Source organism: Cloeon dipterum, chromosome 4 (assembly GCF_949628265.1).
Source record: "Cloeon dipterum chromosome 4, ieCloDipt1.1, whole genome shotgun sequence".
Taxonomy (NCBI): Eukaryota; Metazoa; Arthropoda; class Insecta; order Ephemeroptera; family Baetidae; genus Cloeon; species Cloeon dipterum.
This window is the reverse complement of record NC_088789.1, coordinates 17,747,632-17,769,641: the sequence shown is the minus strand read 5'-3', so window position 1 is coordinate 17,769,641 and position 22,010 is coordinate 17,747,632. Positions and strand designations below refer to the sequence as shown.

The 22,010-nt window shown below is 41.0% G+C and overlaps 1 protein-coding gene across 1 annotated transcript in view; it reads left to right on the top strand.

Annotated features, from left to right (window-relative positions):
• The window catches only part of nrm (neuromusculin), a 190,094-nt gene that overhangs the window by 72,602 nt on the left and 95,482 nt on the right, over window positions 1–22,010 (top strand). Inside the window, exon 2 of the mRNA XM_065491022.1 lies at window positions 12,148–12,328. Coding sequence (XP_065347094.1) covers window positions 12,148–12,328 — 181 coding nt within the window. The remainder of the gene's footprint in view (window positions 1–12,147; window positions 12,329–22,010) is intronic.

Below are 22,010 nucleotides of genomic sequence, written 5' to 3'. Positions count from 1 at the left end.
GCTGTCAAAGTAATTGAGTGTGCAGCAGCCGAGTCGGATCCTCACGAGGAGAAAAAGGAGCGTATTGAGGCCAATCAGCGGTCAGACCAATTGGCCGGCGCTGAGACAAAGGAGCAAAAAGGGAGCTGGCCAGCTTTTTCCTTGCGCAGACTGATTGAAGAGACTTTAATGCGACTCTTTGCAGGCCTGTGACATGCCTATACTGAGCACCCTTCCGCGCCAGGAAGAAGAGGAAAAAGTCCAAAAGTGGTTTGCTGTCGCAGTGATTAATCTGCTATGTTGGTTTTGGTTTTGCTGACCATTTTTTGCGCCGCAATCCGTAAAATGATATCCCTCGGCCTGGAATTAATCTCGATCTGCCTAAAATTTCACATGCTAATTTTTTTGCGCAAGCGTTTATAAAAAATTAAAGGCAAGAATGTTTTAGAAAATCCAAAAATGACCAAAGAGGCTATTGTTTGACTGTTTCCCTCCAACACATTATTCCAAAAAAGTTTCACCAGTATAAAATTTTACTTTCAACTATTAGCTGATAGATTATATTTTAAAAATAAAGTTTCCTTCCCTAGAAAGGTGGATTCCCCGTTATGAGTGCATGTTCAGTGAGTTATGCGGTGATGAAAAGTGATCCATTATTGCGCGGCGAAGGATCGCGGACGTACTGACTGGCCAACAATAGCGTACACCACCACCCAGCTAATCAGGACGTCTGCAGTCCTCAGGCGCGCGAAAATAGATTGCTTTTTTTACAGCGCACAATTCACTGCCAACTCATATCGGAGAATCCGCCTTGGAGGTAAGGAAACTTATGTTTATAAACCATCTTTTGGTCGTAAGTAAAAATTATTGAATTAATTGGAGTGCTTCCCGCGTAAATTTAAGGCATTTGAGAAAAAAATCTTTGGACAAAAATTTTGATGAGCTGCAGCACTAGCAATTATTGCTCTGCTTTTCTGAAATAAAAAAAATCTTCTGATCCGTCGGCATGGAAAGTTGGCCAAAGTGGAGCTTAATATCCGAGCCGGCTCTATTGGTCAGGCAGAGTAGAAGTGTAAAGCGCGGCAGACAAACTTCTCTTGCGCGCAACGAAACTTGGCACATTCCTGTAAGACCGCTATTTCATTGCCCGAAACAAAAGTTGCCGTGCTTAATACCCGCAGAACTGAAACTTGAGCAATATTTTGCATTATAATCTCCGGGGCAGATTAAAATAAAATAAAACCTTTCTTCGCCGCAGCAGTGTGGCATTAACGAGAGCGCAGTGCTGCTCGAGTGGCCGCCGTGTGTGCCTCATTAATTGCACGCGTACACACGCACTCGACGAAACTTTCCCGCGCGCGCCGTTGGTTGATAAGGAGCAGAAAATTCCTCCCCGCGTTTGAAGAGCCGTGTGTAAGCTGCGGCCTGCGGATTAAAAGCACTTGAGACCGCGCCGCACCAGCATTTGAAATAATAATAAATAATCATTACTTCAATGTGCGAGAAAAATTCCACGCGGGGTTTCGTTTTAATTAATGGCTTTCTGTTTGCAAAACTGGATGGAAGGCTGAAGTTAACGAGCTCATCTATCACAAGCAGTAACGATTTTTTTTCTTCCGACCCCTCTCGTTTACCTGCTGCAAAATTTATGAAAAGGGAAATTCTCCATGAAGGGTTTTCTGGATACTTGATATATTTTTAGAAAGTAGCGGGGCATGGAATATTGATCAGATTTTGTAACATGTGGTTAGAAATTATCATATTTCTCTTCAGAATTCAAGCATCAACTTAAATTTTTTATTTCACATCAAATTCATTTTTTATCAGGGCGCTCAGGGATTTTTTGCCCATCAGAGCCTTTCCTGAGCACCCGCTGATGAATTCCAAAGGCCAAACTGGACATAATTGTGAAAACTCATAACTTGGCAGCTCCATCGGTGCGCAGATCTTGCAGGTCGAACCAATATTCAGGCGTCGCCATACATTCACAATGAATAATATAGCTCGAGTGATACCCGGACGCCAGGGTTGAATTTCCTGCCTCTTCTAAAGGTATTTTTCTACCTCGGAAATGATCGCCAGCATGTTTCGAGGGTAAAAATTAACCAATCATGCAATTTTGATTTTCTCAACTTTTCATACCAGAGCTACAAATTCCCTTTTTTAGCCTTTCAGAATCTCGAAAACAATAAGTTTTTCCAGCCTAAACATTCCTATAGATATGTTGCATACATTTAGGGTAAAATTTCATGACATAATTAAAGAAAAATTAAAGATGCCATTTTTTATATAAACGGACTTATCGGACTTATAAAATAAACTCAAAACTCTAATTTAAAAAAAATACAAACGTTGTTGGCCACCTAGTAGACATCTTTTGGCACTAAGTTTAATGTTCTAGCTTCATTAGATATCGATATAATTTTGTAAGCTCTGACGAAAAGCTGATTTTCCCAGATTTTCACCCTGATTTTCCGGGAAAACGGCTACACATATTCAGAATAATGATTTGTTAATATTATTAATTCAATAGAACTAGAGATTTAAGTTGTGACATACTTTATACTCTGTGATGATTTACCGGAATTGTTTATTTTCGCTAGCAACCCGTCAAAGAAGGTACAACAAGAGAGAACAAGGAAGTAGTACACTTCTTTGAAAGCATTATGGCAATTCAGTTGTGCCTACTTTTCCCATTGTAGGCGCACCCGTCCGTGCAACTTATTCTTTCAAGCGTAATTCAGTCAAAACATGGAGCACTCGCCTGCTACTGCTGCTGCTTTTGCCTTCCTTTTGCGTCAAAGAATGTCCGTAGAAAGGCAAGCACACACTACAAGTTTTGAGCCTAGTTCCCTTTCAACCTGCTCTCTTGTTGAAAATTCCACGTGTGTTTGTGTGTGTGTGTTAGTATTTGTGTGCAGGTTCGTTTCCCGTGCCGCAGATGTCGAAAAAGTAATACATTGATTTCGAGTGTACTTACAACTGGCGTGTGTGTGGATAAGATCTCTGCCTGAGCCTTGTTTGACACGGTATGCATATGCGTGCCCGAATGTAAACTCAACTCCGAGGGGAACATGAACACGGTTTGTTTTCTGTTTATGTGCTGAGCTTTGCTCGCTCTTGTCAGATTTGTGTGTTCAATCTCACCCTGAGACAAGCATGAAACAATTTGCAACACGGCAATAAATTATATAATATGTTATTATTGTAATTTATTAAAATAAAATCACTTAATAGCACATTTTTGGTTTTGCAATTTCTTTTCCGTTGCGAAGTAAAAATGAACTCTGGAAAGTAAAGAAAATCTGTTTAAAGATAATTACGCAAAAAAGCAGCCTTTTCCATTCCTTCTGAGAAATGAATACACGTGAAGTTGTGTATTTTAATAACAGCGAGCGGGCTTTGTCTCCGAGGCAAGGCAAGAATGAACGGAAAGGAGAGCGCGTGGAGAGGCGTGTTTCGCCTCTTTTGTCTTCTTGCTCCGCTCTTTCAATTACTCACGGAAAACAACATTCACGTCAGACAGGCATCAGCCACGTATTATAATTTTCAGATGCTGGCGTTCCCGGCCGCGGAGAATTGTTATTATGCGCCGAGAGCAGGACGAAGAGGAGACCCTATACGCTTCTAATTAATTATCCGGCGCGTGTGTCACTATAAATAAACATCACACGCGCCGAAAGACTTTTCCGAACATTATTACGGCTTCGATCGATATTTGGTATTGGGCAAACCAAAGTCAAACTAAAGGAAAGATATAAATTAATCTGACAGGTTGAGTTAAAAAAATTACTTGCAACTCAAGTCTTCGAAACAATTATGATTTTTTTATTAATTTATTGAAGAAGTACTTCAATTTGATTTTTGACAGTACCAATCGATTACTGAGTGTCGAATTAGGTTGGGGAGTCGAATCACTTGGTCCGAAAGTCGACAAAACGTACCAGAAATCAGCGGGAACGAGACAACCGTTACTTTAGCGGGTATTGGTCTGAAAGAGAACGCCGGCAACCAATCAGAGGGAAGCGGTTCTCTGATTGGCTTATTACGTAGCGTTGGCAGCGCCATAGTGACAGCTAGCGCAAGCGGTTAAAGGCTGGCTGCTTGTTGACCTGCTTGTCGCTGGCTGTCCCTGTGGCACTGCTGTCACGAATTAGTCAATCAGAGAGAATTTCTCCCTTTTCCGATTGGTTTACGTATCCTTTAATTTTCGGCTTGTTTCAAATTGTCGATCGAACAATTCGGCATTCCAATCTAATTTAACACTCAGGAATTGATCTAAAATTATATTCAAGCGTTTCTACAAGGCATTTGAGAGTGGAGAAGAGAGTTTATTAGACTCCACTATTATAACTCCTTTCGTTTGTCTTCGTTGAATAGAGCAAACCAAAAACCAAATGTAGCAGTCTCTCTCACGTTGGACGCAAATGAACAAGATTGAATTCAACAAGGCAAACTTATCAGTCTGCAGGCGGAGAAGTAAAAAGTTGGGGGCGGAAGGGGCATTCTCATCCGTTTCCTCTTTTCTTGCAGTGTGGGTGTCCCTCGAGAGAATTGCTAAGCCTTCGATCAGCAGAGGCACCATACTTAAAAAGAGTCGGAACGAGATCCAGCTGCGAATTGAAGGATTTGCAGGCGCAGAGAATGGAAATTCGAGGAAACAGGGCGAAAAGCTATCGGAAAAGCGGCGGGCGAACACGCCACTTGACAAAGTCTACATTATTACCTGTCGATCCGTCGGCAGGCGAGCAAAAACACACACCTGCATGATTTTTCTTGTGCCCCCTGCTGCCATTTCTCCGCTCTGCGTCAGACACAGGTCGTCGTTTTTCACTTTTTTTCCACCCGACTCATGACGCTTTAAATGAGAGAACGCCCTGAGCGGGAAAATATACTCGCAATGGCAGCTGCTGCTTTTTAACGATTTTTCCGCTCTCGCCAACAGCATCAAATTACACGCCTGGTGTACCGTTACTCTATCATTTGCAGATTTCAAGTTTAAACATTTCATGTCAACCGGAGCTTTTAGTTTCAATCAGAAACTTCCACAAAGGATTTTATTTTTAAAGTGATAATCCGCTTCAATATTATCTGAATGGGAATCAAAATACTTTTTTCTTTTAGAAAATAAGTGTTGCAAAAACGAATCTGTAGAATTTGGTCCATTAGAAGCCATCAGGTCACTCAGGAATCACCCTGATGTGACATTCTCGTTCCTGAATATCCTGATGACTTTCAAAGGGTCAATTTGACAATATTCTGAAAGCTGATGACTTGGCCGATCCAACGGTGTGAAAATCTTATGTATAGATTGAACCAATGCCGAGCCTAGACGTCCTTAAAGTGGCCAAACTATTCAAACTACAACAAATTCAAATGATAATGATCGTTGGAGGGTACACTGACGCCAGGGTGCGAATACTAGCCTGTTCTGCAGGTCATGTATCACCTCAGGGGTAATCCCCAGCGTATTCCAAAGGTCAAATTCGTCCGATCGTGCAATATGTATTTTCTCACTAATCACCTGAAGTAAAAAATTCCAGTTTTTCGTCATTTGAACTTCCCGTGTCTCGAAAACTAAAAGCTTCCCCATCCTGAAAAAAATCTAGCCATGTTAGACAAGACACACTTAGGGCCATATTTCACCCTGTACTTTGAAAAAAAAGAGACCACTTTTGAATTATTCACAGTTTAATCATATATTTAAGAATTGCAAAAATTCTCAAATAAATTGCAAACATTAAAGTTGCTCTCAATCCAATAGGCACCTTTTGGCATAAATTTTAATGTTCTTATCCCCATTAACACTAGAGAAATCAAAGAGAAATGTATTTAAATTGCCGGCAAATTTGAAAGCCAAATTATTTAAAATTTTCGCACTTGAAATTATTGTATTTATTTTCATGGAGGGCCGATGCGAACAAACAAACCCCAAATAAATGTATCCAACACGGGGAAACTCTTTTCAACTTACTCTTTTCCCGGCGTCCCATTTGCGGCGCTAGCAGAGCAAAACGCATGATTCACGTCGGGGGAAAGGTTATTGGAATAGGCTAATAATTTTGCAGGCAAGTGCAGCAATATAGGCGGCGCGGAAAGATTTGAGGTAGAAAACGCGTCGGGCGGACCAGCCAGCGGGCGAGAGAGAGTTAAAATTGCTTTCTCTCTCTCGAGCACATGAAATGTTTATACGAGTGCAGGAAAATACGATTAAGAAAGGGCCTTGGCTTCTTCCTTTTTCTTCTTACTCCTCCTTTTCCACCTCTTTTCCCCTGGTGCGCAAACAAGAAAATAGGCTGCTTCCTTGCATTAAAGCCGAGTGAAACGCGAGATAGGGTCCGGATCGTAATTTTCAACTCTTTGTAACTCCACCCACCTCGTATTTTTCATTTCGGAGAAGAAAGAAAGAAAGGTCTTTTCCAGAGCGCAGCAGGAAATTTCGCCGCGGCCGCGGTTATATTGAGGAGTCGGCGGCTGTTTTTCGCTTTCAAATTCCCACGCGTCCGCCGGCTTTCTATTATTTAGACGGTTGTAAATTTGCGAATGGGCTCCAAATTTATTTTTTCTCAAGCGAATGACAAACACTGCTACATTTTTTACCTTTTCAAAATTTTAGGTCCTAATGGAGTGAAACATAAACTGATATCGGTAGATAAAAATCATATTTTTTAAAAATAAAATTAATTTTAATTTAATACCCCTTGTTGTTTTGAAACTGATTTTTAAATTTTTGTTCTCTTCACATTCTTTGCAACTTGATTAATCAACGTGTAAAATCAAATGCTGCTGGTATACTATAAACAAACAGCAATTTCCTTAATTGAAAAACCAGTTCAAAATGTTACAGTTAATTGGCTCCAAATGTAAATTGAAATGGTGATAGCATCGGACGGAGGCAAATTGTAACAGGAGCAGCCGTTTCCTGGTCAAAAACTTTAATTACGCAAGCGTTTTGTATGCGTATCCATTTCAGTCCAGTTTCAAGTTTCCACTTGGCAAACGCGCGTGTATCCTGGAGCTGCGGAGCGCGTTTTGCGCGTTCAAAAGCAGACAGTGATGGACTGTATCCCTTACAAAAGAATGAAAACGAGCCGAGCGCCTCTTTGCTGCCTTTATAAATAGACTTTGGCGTTTTATTCACTTTTTCAGGCGCTGCGAGCGCGTTATTCTTTGCACGTTCCAAAGTCAGAGCACCACCACCGTCGCTGCTGCTGCTGCTGGTTATCTATTATGAAAGTTTTATCAATACTTTGCCAACTCGTTTTCGCGTCTGCTGCGTCGCATTTTTGCCCTTTGTCTTGTGTGTCTGCTTTTGCACTCGGGAGTGGCCGTTACGTTCGTTCGTTCGCGTGGTGCAGGATATAGTGTCGAAACTTCCGCGTAATCCGAATGTAGCTCGTAATAATGCTTGTTGCGCGTCTGATCACAAGTCTGCAGCGAACAAATTTCGAATTTATAGCCACTAATATAAATTATTCTGTACATTTCTTGACTTCTACAAAAAGGAAAGGACCTTTAAGACTCGAGGTTTTAAATGACATGAACATGGGAAATATTATACAGAGTGTTAATGAAATGCATAGTAGTAAAATAAAATTTAATTTTAAAAAGGGTATATACGTGTATAATAATTAGTACTTTTTAGAAAATAATCCTTGTAATAATAATTGATTTTGTAGAAATTAGCCGGCGGAACATTATATGTAGAGGAAGAATAAACAACAACAAAATTATCGATTTGTAAACGTTAAGAATTTTCGGAATATACTTTATTTTTTCAAGTATACTTACATGGAAAAGACACTTGTTCATTTTATATTTAAAAATATAAAATATACGATATCCACGAGTGTCAGGGTTTTACCTGACGATATTACAATCAATATTATATGTACCGAGGTTAACCGTTATTTAAATATTGAATTTTAGGGAAATTTTACAAGTTTTTTGTTGGAAACAAGTAGTGTATTCCTCTGTGTACTAGAACATGGCGTAACTCCCGGGAATTTCTGTATGGGGGCGTGATTTTCCAGAAAGTTAAGTAAGAAGGTGTGGCACTTGCTGTAAAGCGCGGGAAAATTGTACAATTTTAAATTATTAAGAGATTTTTAGGCAACCTTCTGACAGAAATATCAACTGAATGATTTCTTCAGAAATAATTAATATAAAACATTTTTCTACTATTACTAAAACATGTGTAGGAATAAATTTTTCCCTTGGCGAACTAGCATAATTGATTATTTTCCAGCCAAACACATAAAAATCATATTTTCATTCGGATTTTTTTCTCTTTGTGGTTGCATGACGTCCTATATAACCTCAGAGATTTTTCCTATTTTGAGGTGGTGGTGCGTTACAGCCGCCGGGGAGCATTTCGTTCGACTTTCCAGCTATTTATTTATAGTTTAGGTGAGGCCTTTTATACTGACATCAAATTTATGCTAAACTTGTCGCCCACAGGCCGAATGGTGCAGCAATGACCTGTTTCTCGGAGAAAAAATAAACCGGCTGCCCAACAGAGCGTGCCACGTGAAATATGAAATTTATGTCTTTCAGCCGCAAAAGTCGATCCGCATTTTTTATGTACGGAAAACATGACACGCGCCAGTAATTTCGTTTATTTCAGCCGCGACCCCCGCAGATGGGGATGCAAAATTTTTCCTTTCGTTCGTTCTCGGGGCGGCATTGTTATCAGCACGCATGGAGAATTTCCACGGCTGCAGGAAATGATTTCGTCGAGAGCTGCTGACTGCGGATTTTTTGCACACCCTCTCGTCGTAACAAACGGTGCCACTTGCTTTAAAACTTTCGCTGCTGGCACGAACGAATTTGACTGCGGCAATGCGAATTAAACTAAACGGGATGGAAAAAGTTTAATGGAAATTCCAGTTTTTTTTTTAAATATATATCATGACAAACTTTTTTCCCTTTTGACATTTCATTGACACACCCAGCAAAAGTTTTCATCCATACTATTTTTGGTGATTCATATATTCATGGGTTTGCAACGTAAAAATGAAACATGTTACAAAAAATATTGATTTAGAGAAAAACAATCGGTTTCTAAAGGTTCAAAAAATTTTTCAGCAATTGCTTATTTTTCAAATAAAGCGATAATTGAGTCACTGGTTACAAAATAAAAAAATTATGACAATAAGCCTGAAAATTTCCTACAAAACACGTCATTTAAATAAAAGGAAGCAACTACTGCAACGAAACTTTAAAAAACCCTTTTTCCAGTATAGTATAATGAAAAATGAACCTAGTATATTTCCTCTTTGCTAAGAACGTCAATTTACTATCTCTAACTAGTTTTGGCTTAACAACCGAAGCCCTAGTTCATGGGGCTTTCATGATATATAATATAATATTTATATTTTACTCTCAGGAGAGAAAACATCTTTCATGAAATAGGGCTTCAGTTGTTAAGCCAAAACTAGTTGACTTTTTCCGCAAATAAAATGGAAAGAAAATAAAATGTCCGCTTTCATTACTGCACTGGAACATTCCTCGAGTAGCTTTTTAGATAAAAAACTATTCTACAATTTATCTCAACGGTGGATACAGAAATGCAATTTCTAAGCATTTTCCAATTTAATGATTTTTTGGGTTGACGGGAGTGTCAAGCCATTCCAGTGAATTCTTCCACGAATGAAAATGTTAATGCGGTTACGATTTACATATATTGAAAACGTCTTCTGAAGGGCGCAGCACATATTTTCCGATTTTCCAGAACGGAGGTGTGAATACTAAAATTTTGAAAAGGGGAAACTTCTCGAAATGCGTAAAGTTAGTTGGCAAGGGAGGGAAATTGTGAATTTTATTTATAAATACCATAAATACATACTGCGAGCTAGCTAAAACGGTTCACTCTGGTGACGGTCATATTTGCATTGCTAAATCCAAAATGAAATCTCGTTAAAAAGCACAGCTGAATCAAATTATCTCCATTGGATAAATTGAGGGAAGAGGAAGGTTAATTTCTCTTTGTGCGGAGGTGTTTGTCGAAATTATGAATTTCTTCCCCATTGTCCAGTTAATTTATGAGTCGACTAGTGCCTGTGTCATTCCCCGCTGGATATAAGGGTTTGATTATTTGGCGCGACAGCCAAAAAGGCCGGCGTTGAATCTGTAAAACAAGTGACACAAAATAAATCATTTCGACAATGGACCAGATTTGGCGTCAAAGGGAACAATAGCCTGGTTAAATAGAGCCCTCAGGCTGAAAACATCACTTATTCGCCGGAATAATTAATGAGAGCGAGCGGAATTTCGCAGTGCCGGGGTGTCGGATGATTTATTTACTTATTTCGCTCGCGTGCAGTTCGGCGTCTTTTGTTAATTCCACGCACACACGCGCAGCACCAACACATCCTCTCGCGGCTAACTCAATCAAACGAAACGAGTTAATTGTAATTGCATTTTCGCGCCGCTCCCTCGAGACGACAAAACAAAGTTTTCGCACTTTTTCTCGCTGACGTCACACTAATCAACCCTTTGAGGCGGAAAAACAAGAAAATGATAACGCAGAAAGCCAAGAGCCCCTCGGCGGAAAAATGAAAGTGCTGCTGCAAAGTTGTTTCGCCACCGCCGCCACCACCGCCGGAGCAAACAAACAAAACACAGAGCACAATCCGGGCAAAACAAAATAAATAGCGATGTTGCCGCTCGCCACAAAAGCCAATCAATTACGCCTTCCGCTCGGGGAATAATTTGCTGCCCACCGATTCGATTGCTGCCTTTCAACTCGAGTGCAATTACTCGGTTTTAATTATGGAAATCAAGGTGAGGTACGCCACCGCGAAAAAAAAGTTTTGATTAAAAGCAAACATGTTTGTAATTTTCTTGTTACACGACTGGCCTGCCCGAGCCCGCCCGAGACTGCTCCTGGCGTGTTTTAATTAATTTTGCCAAATCAGATCTACGCCGAAAATTACTCAACTGCTGACGCGCTGCAAACAAAAAAGTTCTGACGCAGGAAACAAGAAATCAATATTAAAAGGCTTAGTGGTAAAACAAGGCAATATTTTATCCTGAATATTTTGATTTAACATCAAGGTTCACGCAATTATTAAGCAGGGTTTCCCACGTATCAACTAGAAGAGAGCGTAAGTACGTGAAATCGTAATATCTAAAGTTTGATTTACTTGATATTTGCGGGAATTTTCAAAAGGGGGCGTAGTTTCCAGGAAAATTAAGAAAAGAAGACATGGCTCATGTAGAAAAGCGCGGGTAAATCGTACAGTTTTAACTTTTTACCTAGATTTTAATCTAAAATCCTAAATAAATTATCGGAGTTACTTGTTTCGCAGCAGAAAATCGACAAAAATAGATGTTAACAAAGCATCAAAACGCTTAAAAACTCATGTGTTGGCCTGAAACACAGAAATTATGGTCAATTTTTACGTCCGTAAAGTCGCTAAATTAAATATGATACGTTTCCCAAGGATTTTAGTTGGAGGAAAATTTTCTTGATTTTTAAATTAAAAAAATATGTTCCAATTTTTATTCGCGTTTAACAAGAAATTGTGAAAAAGAAGGAAATTTCCAACAGCCCTTTTAAAAACACTTAAAAATATATTCCGACCTTTTATCAATTTTTAAATATTTTATAGAGCAAAAGATGTTACAAAATCGCAAAAATACTTTGTTGCTCTTAAGGCAAACCAAGACGTGCTGGCGTTATCATGAAACTGTTTTTTGTCCTTGTGAAATCAGGAAAAAAGGCAGAGGAAAGGCATCAGGCTGAAACAAGCCACTCAAAAACACATTAGACGTGCGGCGGAGAATGAGCAGAGATAATTCCAGCGTCACCTGCTTTTGTAAAAAGCGCAAGAACGCGCGCCCCGACGTGTTTTAGTGGCCCTTTTTTCTCTCCCTTTGAAGCGCCGCGCAATTTGCTCTCGACTGCAGTGTGCTTCTTCAATTCACAAAACCCAAAGCATAATTTCGAAACCACCCCTTTTGTTTTCACCTCGCGACTCTGGCACTCTTGTTTTTTTAGAATTATTATTGCTTACAAGAGCACCGACGGCGCTCAAGGGCTTTTCAAGACTTGCTCCGCACCACCCAAGTGCTTTCCGGTGCATTAATTATGGCTAATAAAGCCGTTCAGCTAATTAACAGCACACGTTTTTGCCTTCCTAAGAAGATTGAATTTTGTTGCAGGCCTGAACACTCAAGCAGACATCGCCGGACTGGTTGGAGACACAATGTTGCTGCCGTGCGAAATTGACACAGAAAAGTGCGGCGAGCTGCATTCGATCAAGTGGTATCGTGGTTCATCTCGAATATTCGTCTTCAGCGAAGCTGCCAAAATCGCCAGAGCAGAGGGAGAGTACTCTGGACGGTGAGTACCTCAAAATGATATTATTTATACAAATATTAATCATCCTTGGTCACGCTTTTCAATGGGAATTAAAAAATCTTTCAAACAAAATTTTTTTATATTTTATTGTTTTTGAAAACTTTTAAGTTTTGGAATGACCATTAGCGCAAAAAAATAGGTTATAACCACCAAAATCTGGAATTAGCGTTTTTCTTTATTATTTTATTGAAAATTAAAACAGTCAAAATGGTGCTTCTTCTTGAAATAAGCGCTACTATGAAGCTGAAACTTGCCGGAGAAAGTCCGTTTTATTCATAATGCAGTACAACCAACCTTGAGTGTTAACATTTCAACTAAGAATCTTGATAAATATAATTGATTGACCAATTCCCTTTCGCGAAAGATGTAGATTTGTGGTTGTTGAGCGCGACTTGTGCTCGCTCTGTGCTTCCGACAGGCAATTAAACATGTGCGCAGCCGTGTTTAGCCCGTTTCGCTGCGCCAGTATGTAAACTAATTGGAATGACAAATGAGCGAAAGAGAACCAACAGGGCATATCGCAAATTGACTCATTAATAACACACGCACTGGGCAAGACGCTTCCGTGCGTGTGAGAAGCGTGAAAATGGATCTGCAGAACAGTCACCGTTGCAAATTATGCCTTTTATTATAGTCATTTTTTTTTTAAAAAGGCGACAAAAATTCACCGTGTTTAATTTAACTCCCGGGAAATTTAGATAGTTTTAAAAATATCCAGCATAAACTATTTTTCTACTCTAAAAAATATTTATCTAGCTCAAACAAGCACAAGACCAATCGAAATAATTTAGATTTCGCCCTCTATACAGCGTTGTATTTTCTCCAAACAAATGGTGTACAATTTAGAGGGCGCAATCTTGGCGAGGCACAATGCAGAGCCAATTAACGTGATGGGAAGCAGCAATAGCAGCGTTTTCGCAGAATCCAGCGCGCATTCATCGCGTCCGGGTCGCGAGTCATTTTTGCTTGAATAGAACCGGTCGTCGTCGTGTCGCGCGCGGGCGAAAAGAAAATCTCGCACAAGAGGTGTATTTACGCAGACGAGTCATCGCGAGACGAGCAGCCGCTGCTCGGGGGATGATTATTGTGCGCGCATACACACCCCCGAGAGCCCGTGTCTGCACCCCCGGGGGTGGGTTTTAGTTGGTGGGCAATCAAGCCGTGCACAATTAGCTGCTGTGAGTCGCTCGCGAGAGCAGCACTTGAGCGTTTTTATGAAGAGTTGTGCACATACACACTCACGACGCCACGGTGGGTATGCTTCCTGGGCCATTCACCCCGTCTCGCTCGCTCTTCGGGGAGTTTTATTCAAGAGATATTACGCCGGGAAAAACGTGGAATGCAGAGACACTTTTTTTAATTCCGAGTGTGTGCTGCGTGCGGTTGTCGCGAGAGCGAGGATTTTCTCGTTATTTCGTGAAAAGATCTCCGAGCCACACTTGACCCACGGCCCGGCAGCCCTTCAGGTTTAAGAATTTCAAGTTACGCTCTTCACGCGTGGAATTTCATTTCGTCTCTATTCAAGAGGAGATTTATGCTGCGCAGGGCTACTTGTAATTAAGTACGAAACGAGGCTACCGTTGAAATTTGTAATGAGCGGCCTTGTTTTCCTCCCAAATAAGGAAAAGGAATACTAAATAAAATGGAATTCTCTAATTAATCCTTCTATCTGGCTGAACTTTCCTCAATCCATTATAGAAAATCCAGCACAATGTCAAAATTAGGTAAATGGGCAATTTCAAAATACGTTAGATTACTTTCGTTAAGCCCGTTCGAACTTTGAACTAACACGAAATTTGATGTCAGAGGTAAAGGTCAAACGCCACTATTGTAAATCTTGTTTTCTAATTAAAATATTATAAATGTGCATAAAAGTTGTCCCATGACGTATTTGAACGTTTTCGAAAATTTCAATGTGGTTTTTCTTTTGAATAAAAACCTTTAAAAAAAACTATTTTCGAATTTTTCATATTTTTAACTCCAAATCTCGGGTTCAAACCATCAGAATTGCAAATAATAATAATACCAACATTACCGTTAGACTAGTCTCAACCTCCCCTGACCAGCTGAAGGATCTGGGTGTGCTTACTATATTTCAACCACCTTGAAAAAGTACAATCATTCAAAAAGGTGGAATCTTTGTATATTGTTGCATTTAATGTAAGAAAAACTGTAAATAAATATAAGAAAAACTGAACATTTGGTAGTAATTTAAAGTTAACATAAAGGGTAATTTAAAGTAATTTTTCGCCCTGAAGAAGCATATGCTTTGTGGTGCATTCTTTCTATGAAAATAAGAGCTGGGGGTTGAAGGGTGGGGGTTATAACCCCCTAACCATTTACAAAAAACGAAAAAGTAAAAAAATCGATTTTTTTTGTTCGAGTTTTGAAGAGTTATTTATCGGACACAACATAGGATACCCACAAGTTCACGCATGACATGAGCCAACTTACAAGCATGTTTTAAAAATTCCTTTCATTTCTTAACTCTAGAAAGGATTTATCTTCTTTACGTCAAAATGTTATATTATATAACTCGAAAGGTCAACATCCACGGTTTTTAATGACGTCTTTTTTACAGTACTTCAGTTGGAGTAGCTTATATTATGGAAAAGGAAGCTTTTGAAAAAATTTGCGTTCAAGATTTCAATCTCCGTACTTTATGCGCGGGTGGCTCAAAATTTATTTGCGTGTCGTGGAGAGAGTTTTCACTGCAGAGTTGTGTATCTTTTAGCGAGATGAGGTGAGGCGAGAGATGCGCGCACGTGTATCACTCGCTCGCAGATCTACATTTTATATTTATTGCATAAATTTGCCCGAGAAATATGGTGAGCGCGGGCAAAAGTTGGAAACAAAATAGGAAATTTATTGCCAGCCGATACTTTTTACGTCGTAAATTACGCGCGCATATTTCACGGCTAACTTTTTAAGCGCCGACCGCGCGCGCGGCCGCCCGCCGATAATTTATCTCTCATCGAATCTCCAGATTGGAGTATTTTGGAACTGCTGCTGGTGCTGCGGTGTTTTGTACGAGGTATATATACACAAAAAGGGCTGAAAATTTAACAAGCCCAATTTCAACGCAGACTTTGTTTAAGACTCACTCGTGTATTTAATAATCTAAAGTGGGAAAGCGTCATCTTTTATGAAAATCACTGCATCGGCCCACGGAGAGAGAAAAACACGCAGAAGCCGCCGCCGCTGAGTCGTTCCAACTCGTTGCGTGGTTATCAACGCAGGGTTGAGGAATATAGTTGTCCTGGAATGTCTAAATATGTCCCAAAATCCAAAGATGACGATGTGAACAGGGAAGAGGGCTTAAGTCGCGTGTATTTCGAAAAAAGGCGTGTTTCCCCGGAAAGATAAAAAAAGAAGACGGGAAGCCCAGGAAAATCGTAAACTTCTTAACTGAAATTCTCGGCTAAAATTCTGATTAAATGATCGATTTACTGCATTTGCAGAAATAATCCATTTTCAAAATGCGTTTAATTTTTCAAGGCACTCAAAGCAATTATGAGCCTGAAATTTAAAAGTTTAGTTCCAATTCATTTGATTATATTCCACAACCTTGGAATCATCGTCACGGTAATTTTCATTTTAGTAAAGAACGCACCAGTGGAGAATAAAAGTAAGAAAAAATGAATACGCAGGGGTTGACGAGTCAAGTTTGTTGTTGGCCTGCTGTAGCTGGAGAAAACGCCCCGGGGGCAAGCAAATTCACCCTCTCGCTCGCTCTGCTCTCGCCGAGCGCGCGAACGTACATAATATATAATATGTATTTTATATGAAGAGTCGCGTCGAGAAAAGCTGGAGAGGCGAGTGGCGGGCGCTGCTGAACCGTGATAATCGTGGGTAATTTTTTCGATTTTTCGTGCGCCGACCCGCAAAAAGCAGCCAGCACGCCTCCTCCATCTGCATCGAGAGCAGGATGCAGCCCAGCCGGGAAAGATGGGGCGCTGCAGGGTGGCAAATCACTTACCAGCCTTTTGTGTCGCAGATTGAGTCATCCCGTTTACGGAATTCAATTTTACCGATAAAATTACACCGCCAAGTTGATGTTAAGATGTCAGACTGTTTTAACATATTCAAAGAATTTCGGATCAATACACGGCGCGGCGGATACTTCCCCCATCCACTCTGAGCCCCCAGAAATTTGACCACGATCGAGAGCTCTCTCGGCGCGTTCTCTCTTTCCGGGTGAAAAACAACTGTGAACACGCAATTACTGGTAATCCTGCCCGGCGGGGAGTCGAGTGATCAAAATATTGGAATACACGGTGCGTGCAATAAGGGGTTGACACCCCCCTCAGCATGCAAAGCCGGGCAGCGGATCAAATTTTCCAGCAGCGCAGAGTCCCATTTGATTAGTAAGAGTCAGTCAGTCGCGTTTCATAATCCCCGAGGCGGAATCTGCAGCAGTCCGGCCAAGATAAAACGACCGAACGGCTGACTCCGTCTTGGTGTGTCGTTTCAGCCGGCAGTGATCAAGCACCGGTTTGGCCTGCGGGCGGGCGTGAAATATGGACGCCTGAAATGTGCCTGATAAGCCGGAACACACACACACGCGTCCGTCCGATTCCTTATTGGCCTCGTTCAACTTTTGTGAATAATTGCTGACGCCAGCCGCGCAATTTAATTGCAGATTAGCCGGCTCTAATGCATGTGTTGCTGCCGGCCTAAACAATAATAACCGCGCTCAAAGCCCGGTAATGTGCTACTGCTGTTGGCTGGATCGCATTAGGATAGTTCACACTCTAGTTATTTTCTGTATCATCCCATTAGCCTTTGTGAATTCGAATGCGAGAGGTGGAACTCCATTCACACAGCCGGGATTATTATTCAAAGTGGAGTGCCGGACGCAGGCGCACGCGTGATTTAGCCCGGATTAAGGTGCACACAGTGCGAAAATCATTGCTCCCTGCCTCATAGGCTTTTCAAAATAAAAAGCGCTCCCAGCCTTTTTGCGTCTTTGTATTCCGTTTTCAAAATATTTGAAAGCAGTACAAAATGGCAATCTCTGTGAAAGCGTTTTTATAAATTAGCAACGCAAATGCTCCAAAAAATTGAAAGGACCGAAAATAATTTAACCAACGACGATGAGTCTAAATGTTTGAATTCCTGTTTTCGGCACGATTTATCCACTTTTCGACCAAGTGATTCGACTTTCTAACCAAATTCAACTCTCAAAAATCGATTGACACTGTTAATAAGAGATTCCAGTGCTACTCTAAAACACGTCAATGAGCATGAGCGTGTTTTCAGTATCTAGTCTATCTAGTCGTATTGATTTCAAAGGCTAAAATTTAGCCTTTCATTGAATGCAAAGTTGTACATCATCTAAAATTGTTTTCCAGTTACCTCTCAACGTTCCACAAAGTTGACAAAAACAGTGTTCTGCGTTTAATGATGTCCAAATTTGACAAAAACGGCCTGTTGTCTGAAATTTGCTTACGTGTCGATGAGCTTCTGCATTCTTGTGGTTGTCTCCCACATATATTGCGCCACGCCACTTGAATGTCATGTGGCTGAGGCAAAAAGCCAGTTCGCTGCACAAAGCTAGCTCGACCCGTGACAAATTAGTGGAGGCAGAAGTTAGCGGTTTCTGTTTATTCAGTGCAAAAGGGGGATCAGAAAGAGGCAACCTGTGCATGCACGTTAATAAACTATCAAGTTTGCTCTAGCTCAGAAACTCGCCTACAAACAGAATCACTCTCAGCGCATTGCACTCATGCGAAATGCAGCCGATTATTTTGATTGCAATTGTCGACGTCGGCTCTTATCAATGCAGCCACCAGCAGCAGCGTCTTGCACAACAACAGAGCGCAGACACCATTCCTGAGAGTGGCAGAGTAATTGCGATCTTCTTGCGCGCCGAGAATGGACTCCGTAATGAGCTCGTTGGCAGCTGCATTCGTTGCGCTTTCCGTGATCGTGTAATTTGTGCTGCGAATGCATGTAAATGGCAAATTGCACACTCTCATTTTAATTGCCAGCTCTGTGAGAGTCTCAATTGCCAGTGGAGCACGGAAAAGAGCAGTGAATTTCGCTTCAAGGAAATCTTCAAGCGATTTTAAAACGTTGAGAGCTTCATCCAGATTGTATGTGTAACGGATGTAACCGCTGTTCGTATTCAAGATATTCTCACTAACAAGGAAACTGAGTTGGTGGTAAATTTAGTTTACGTATATAGTATCTTGAATGGAAAATTGAAAGATATATTTATAAATTAGGTGATTATTTTGGTTTGTAGATATTATTTAATGAGACAAGTTGATCAAAAGTTATTTGTGACGCTCAGAGAAAATTAAGTATAGAGCAAAAAACGACATATTCTGGAAAAATGAGAAGTTGCCATTTTTCGTGTTCATCGTGAATTTCTTGTAGGCAGGTATTATTTCTTTCTGAAAAAAATTGATTGCTGGAAAATTCGATAATTCTAATGATGAAAATTTTTGAAATAGTAAAAATTAATCTATAAAATGCGTTTATCATTTTAGAAAAATCTGGTATATTTTTTTTATTTGATTGACTATATAAAATGGAAAAATGTCAGCAACCAGCCAAATTTTATTTTAACATTTTTTAGAACTGTATATCATTAAATTTCATTCAACTTTTCGCGTTTTATATGAACTGAAGCAGAAAAACCAAAAGAAAGGAGTTTTAAACACAAGTCTGTGCCAAAATTTCGGTGGTAAATATTCTTTGTGCAGCGAGACGATAAAAAATGAAGGAAAATATGACGCGCACAATGGCATCGCGCGCGCGGCACTGCGTTCACGGTGCTCTGCATTTGGCAAACAGCGTGAGAGAGTGTGTGTGTGCCCATGCCCATGCCCGTGCCCGGCGGGAGCAACACTTGGGAAGCCACTTTTCCACTCGGAGAACGCGTTTGGCCGGAATTTTTCCGCGCGCAGCAGGAGGCAAATCGGCAGAAAAGCTCGTCTGCAGTGGCACGGAAGAAATGATGAATGCGCGCGATGATGATTCCGGTCCGAATGGCTGGCATTTTTATATATATAAACCCACACGCACACGTACGTACGAATATATTTCCACCCTGGCAAGGGGTGAAAAAGAGCGAGGGCGGCTGGGTAGTTGTCCGCACTTGAGCGCGAGGATGCGGCGTCAGCAGCTGCAATTGCCGGCCCGAGAGCTGGCCCGGTAATTAAGGGCGTCATTTTCAACCCCCGACTCAGATGCGGAATCAACCCCCTTCTGATAATGCTAATAGACAAACATTATCACGGCTGATTATTGCGCGGGGGAGAAGAATATTCAATCTTGCCTCGTCGACTGACTTTTCACCTCCCGCGTAACGAGAAGATGCTAATTGACGCTCTCGCGGCGAGCAATTCGCCCCGTGAATTATTAGCGTCGGGGGATTATTAGCCCGTCTCTCGCCTGCAGGCCTGTCTAATCGGTAGTTTGCATTTTCGGCCGACGAGAGCAGAAAGCGTTTAACCTTTGCCGTAATTGAATGCATCAGCCGGTGTGGTTGCAAACGATTTTTTATGCAATTAGCTAACAGCTCCGAGGGCAATTACTGAGAGGCAATTGCCAATTGCCATTGGCCTGCCACTTCCATCGGTTACGCTGATGACCACATTGAGAGATGTCGATTTATTATTAATGAGGATCATTAACTTGACTTTGTTTAAAATTATGGTTAGACACGGGCCAATATCGTTTGATTTACTTTGATTCACCAAGTGACAAAATTTTAAGACTTTTCAGTCACTTTTAGCATTAAATTTGTAATTCAAAACCATTCATTACTGCCAAAAATCTCCTTGGACCTTTCACCGACCTCTTTGAGGTCAACTGGAAAGTATTTCCACTGGACGAGATGAGTTTTACAGTGTTTGGATTGTAAATGTGTAGAACGAATTTTCTTATGAAGATTGGACCTAACAAAATTTGTTGCGAAATTTTCTCATACAGCATAAGCTCCTCGCTAGTATTCAATGTCAATCAATTGCTCGAAGAATATTTGCCGAATTGGCAACACCAACATTGCTCTTCAGTTGGGACGAACGAGTAAATTGGGGTCCAATTTGCCAACGTCTAGCGGGCGAAAACAAAATTAAACGAGCACAAAGTGCAAAAAGGGCGGTCGACTTTCGGTCAAAACTTTCCGGCGGCGGCCAAACTGCTGTCGTGGACCAACAAACACGATAAATCTCAGCCGGCGGGAAATAGCCACTTTTCGAGACGTTATAATATTTCATGAACCGCTCGCTCTCTCGCTAGCTCGCGCGCGCGCGCCGACCGACGTCTTTCGCCGCTTTGTTGTATTTATTACGGGGGCGAAAAAGACGCTCAAGACGCTCGTTGCTAGAGCACCGCCGGCCAAATTCTCAACTTACAAACAAAGAGGAGGAAAAAAGGGAAAAAGGTTTCTGCCGGGATTACGCTAGCTGGCTGGCTGGCTGGTTGGGTGGCGCGCGCGTGCAACTAAGTGCGTAATGCTCATATTTCAAAAGGCAAAAAGTAAATCCTCATCGTTGCCTTTATGAAGAGCAGGCTCGCTTTATTTTTATTTCAAGTGCGCGAACTGCCTGAGTGTGTGTGTGTGCACCGCATGCCAACACACGAAACTACACTGAACGCAATCCATAAAAAGAAGGAAAGGCGCGTGCGTGAGTTTATCTGGCCGCTCTAAACAGATTTAGCGCTCCAAACTGCTCAACTGCATGTTGTCAGACCGTAAAAATTGCGGCCTCGTTATGAGTCGAGCAGAGATATATCGCGCCAACCGTTAATAAATGCTGTAAAAATCCATTCTGCTCGCCGATAAAAATCTATGGATGCTGCTGCGGGGCAGAGCAAATCATCCCGCGCACGCACTTGATGACGCTGTCAAGGCGAACAGGGGTACTAAATTAGTTTCACCCGCGACTTTTATGGAAATCCCGTTATGGCTCGTTTCGTGTCACCGACACTTTTTATCAATCATACTCCCTGAAACGAGGGTGCAGGAATTTGAACCCCATCTGAAGATGATTCCGCGTTCTGTAGAACTAATATTTTCGTTTATTTTTTGAGAATAAAATACGCTGGAAAATAAATAAATTGAAAATTATCAGAGCATTTTGTAATCGGTTTCTAAAAGCTATTATACATTTTGATTATTTTGCCAAAATTGCATCAAGTGTAATATTTGCTTGTTTTTTCCACTTTTAATAATAAATAATCGATTTCCACGAGTTGACCATAATAAAAAGGGCTTTTTTTTGTAAATTTTCAATTTTCGATATCGCCTTGATAACACCTTGTATTCTCTGTGAATATAGTGACCACTGGTAGTGAGCGTAGCTTTGCGGGAATTTTTAAACGGGGAAGCGGTTATCCTGATAATTTATAAAAGAAGGCGTGGCACAAAATGCGGGAAAACTGTAAAGTTTGACGTTTTCACAACATTACTCAGTCTATAAAAATCGTCAAAAACTAAAAAAAAAGTCTCGACGTGACGCGAATTGGACGGAAAACGAGCTGTTCGGCCGCACCTTCTCGTTTCCAAAGTTAATTAGCGAAGTTTGCTGTGCGAGCGAAAGAGTGCAAAAGGAGAGCAGGTGGCGTGCGGGCTGAAGAAGCTCGTGCGTGTATTATTAAGGCGGCCGGCCCTTGTGCTGCAAGTGACCACAATAAATTATGCGGGGCC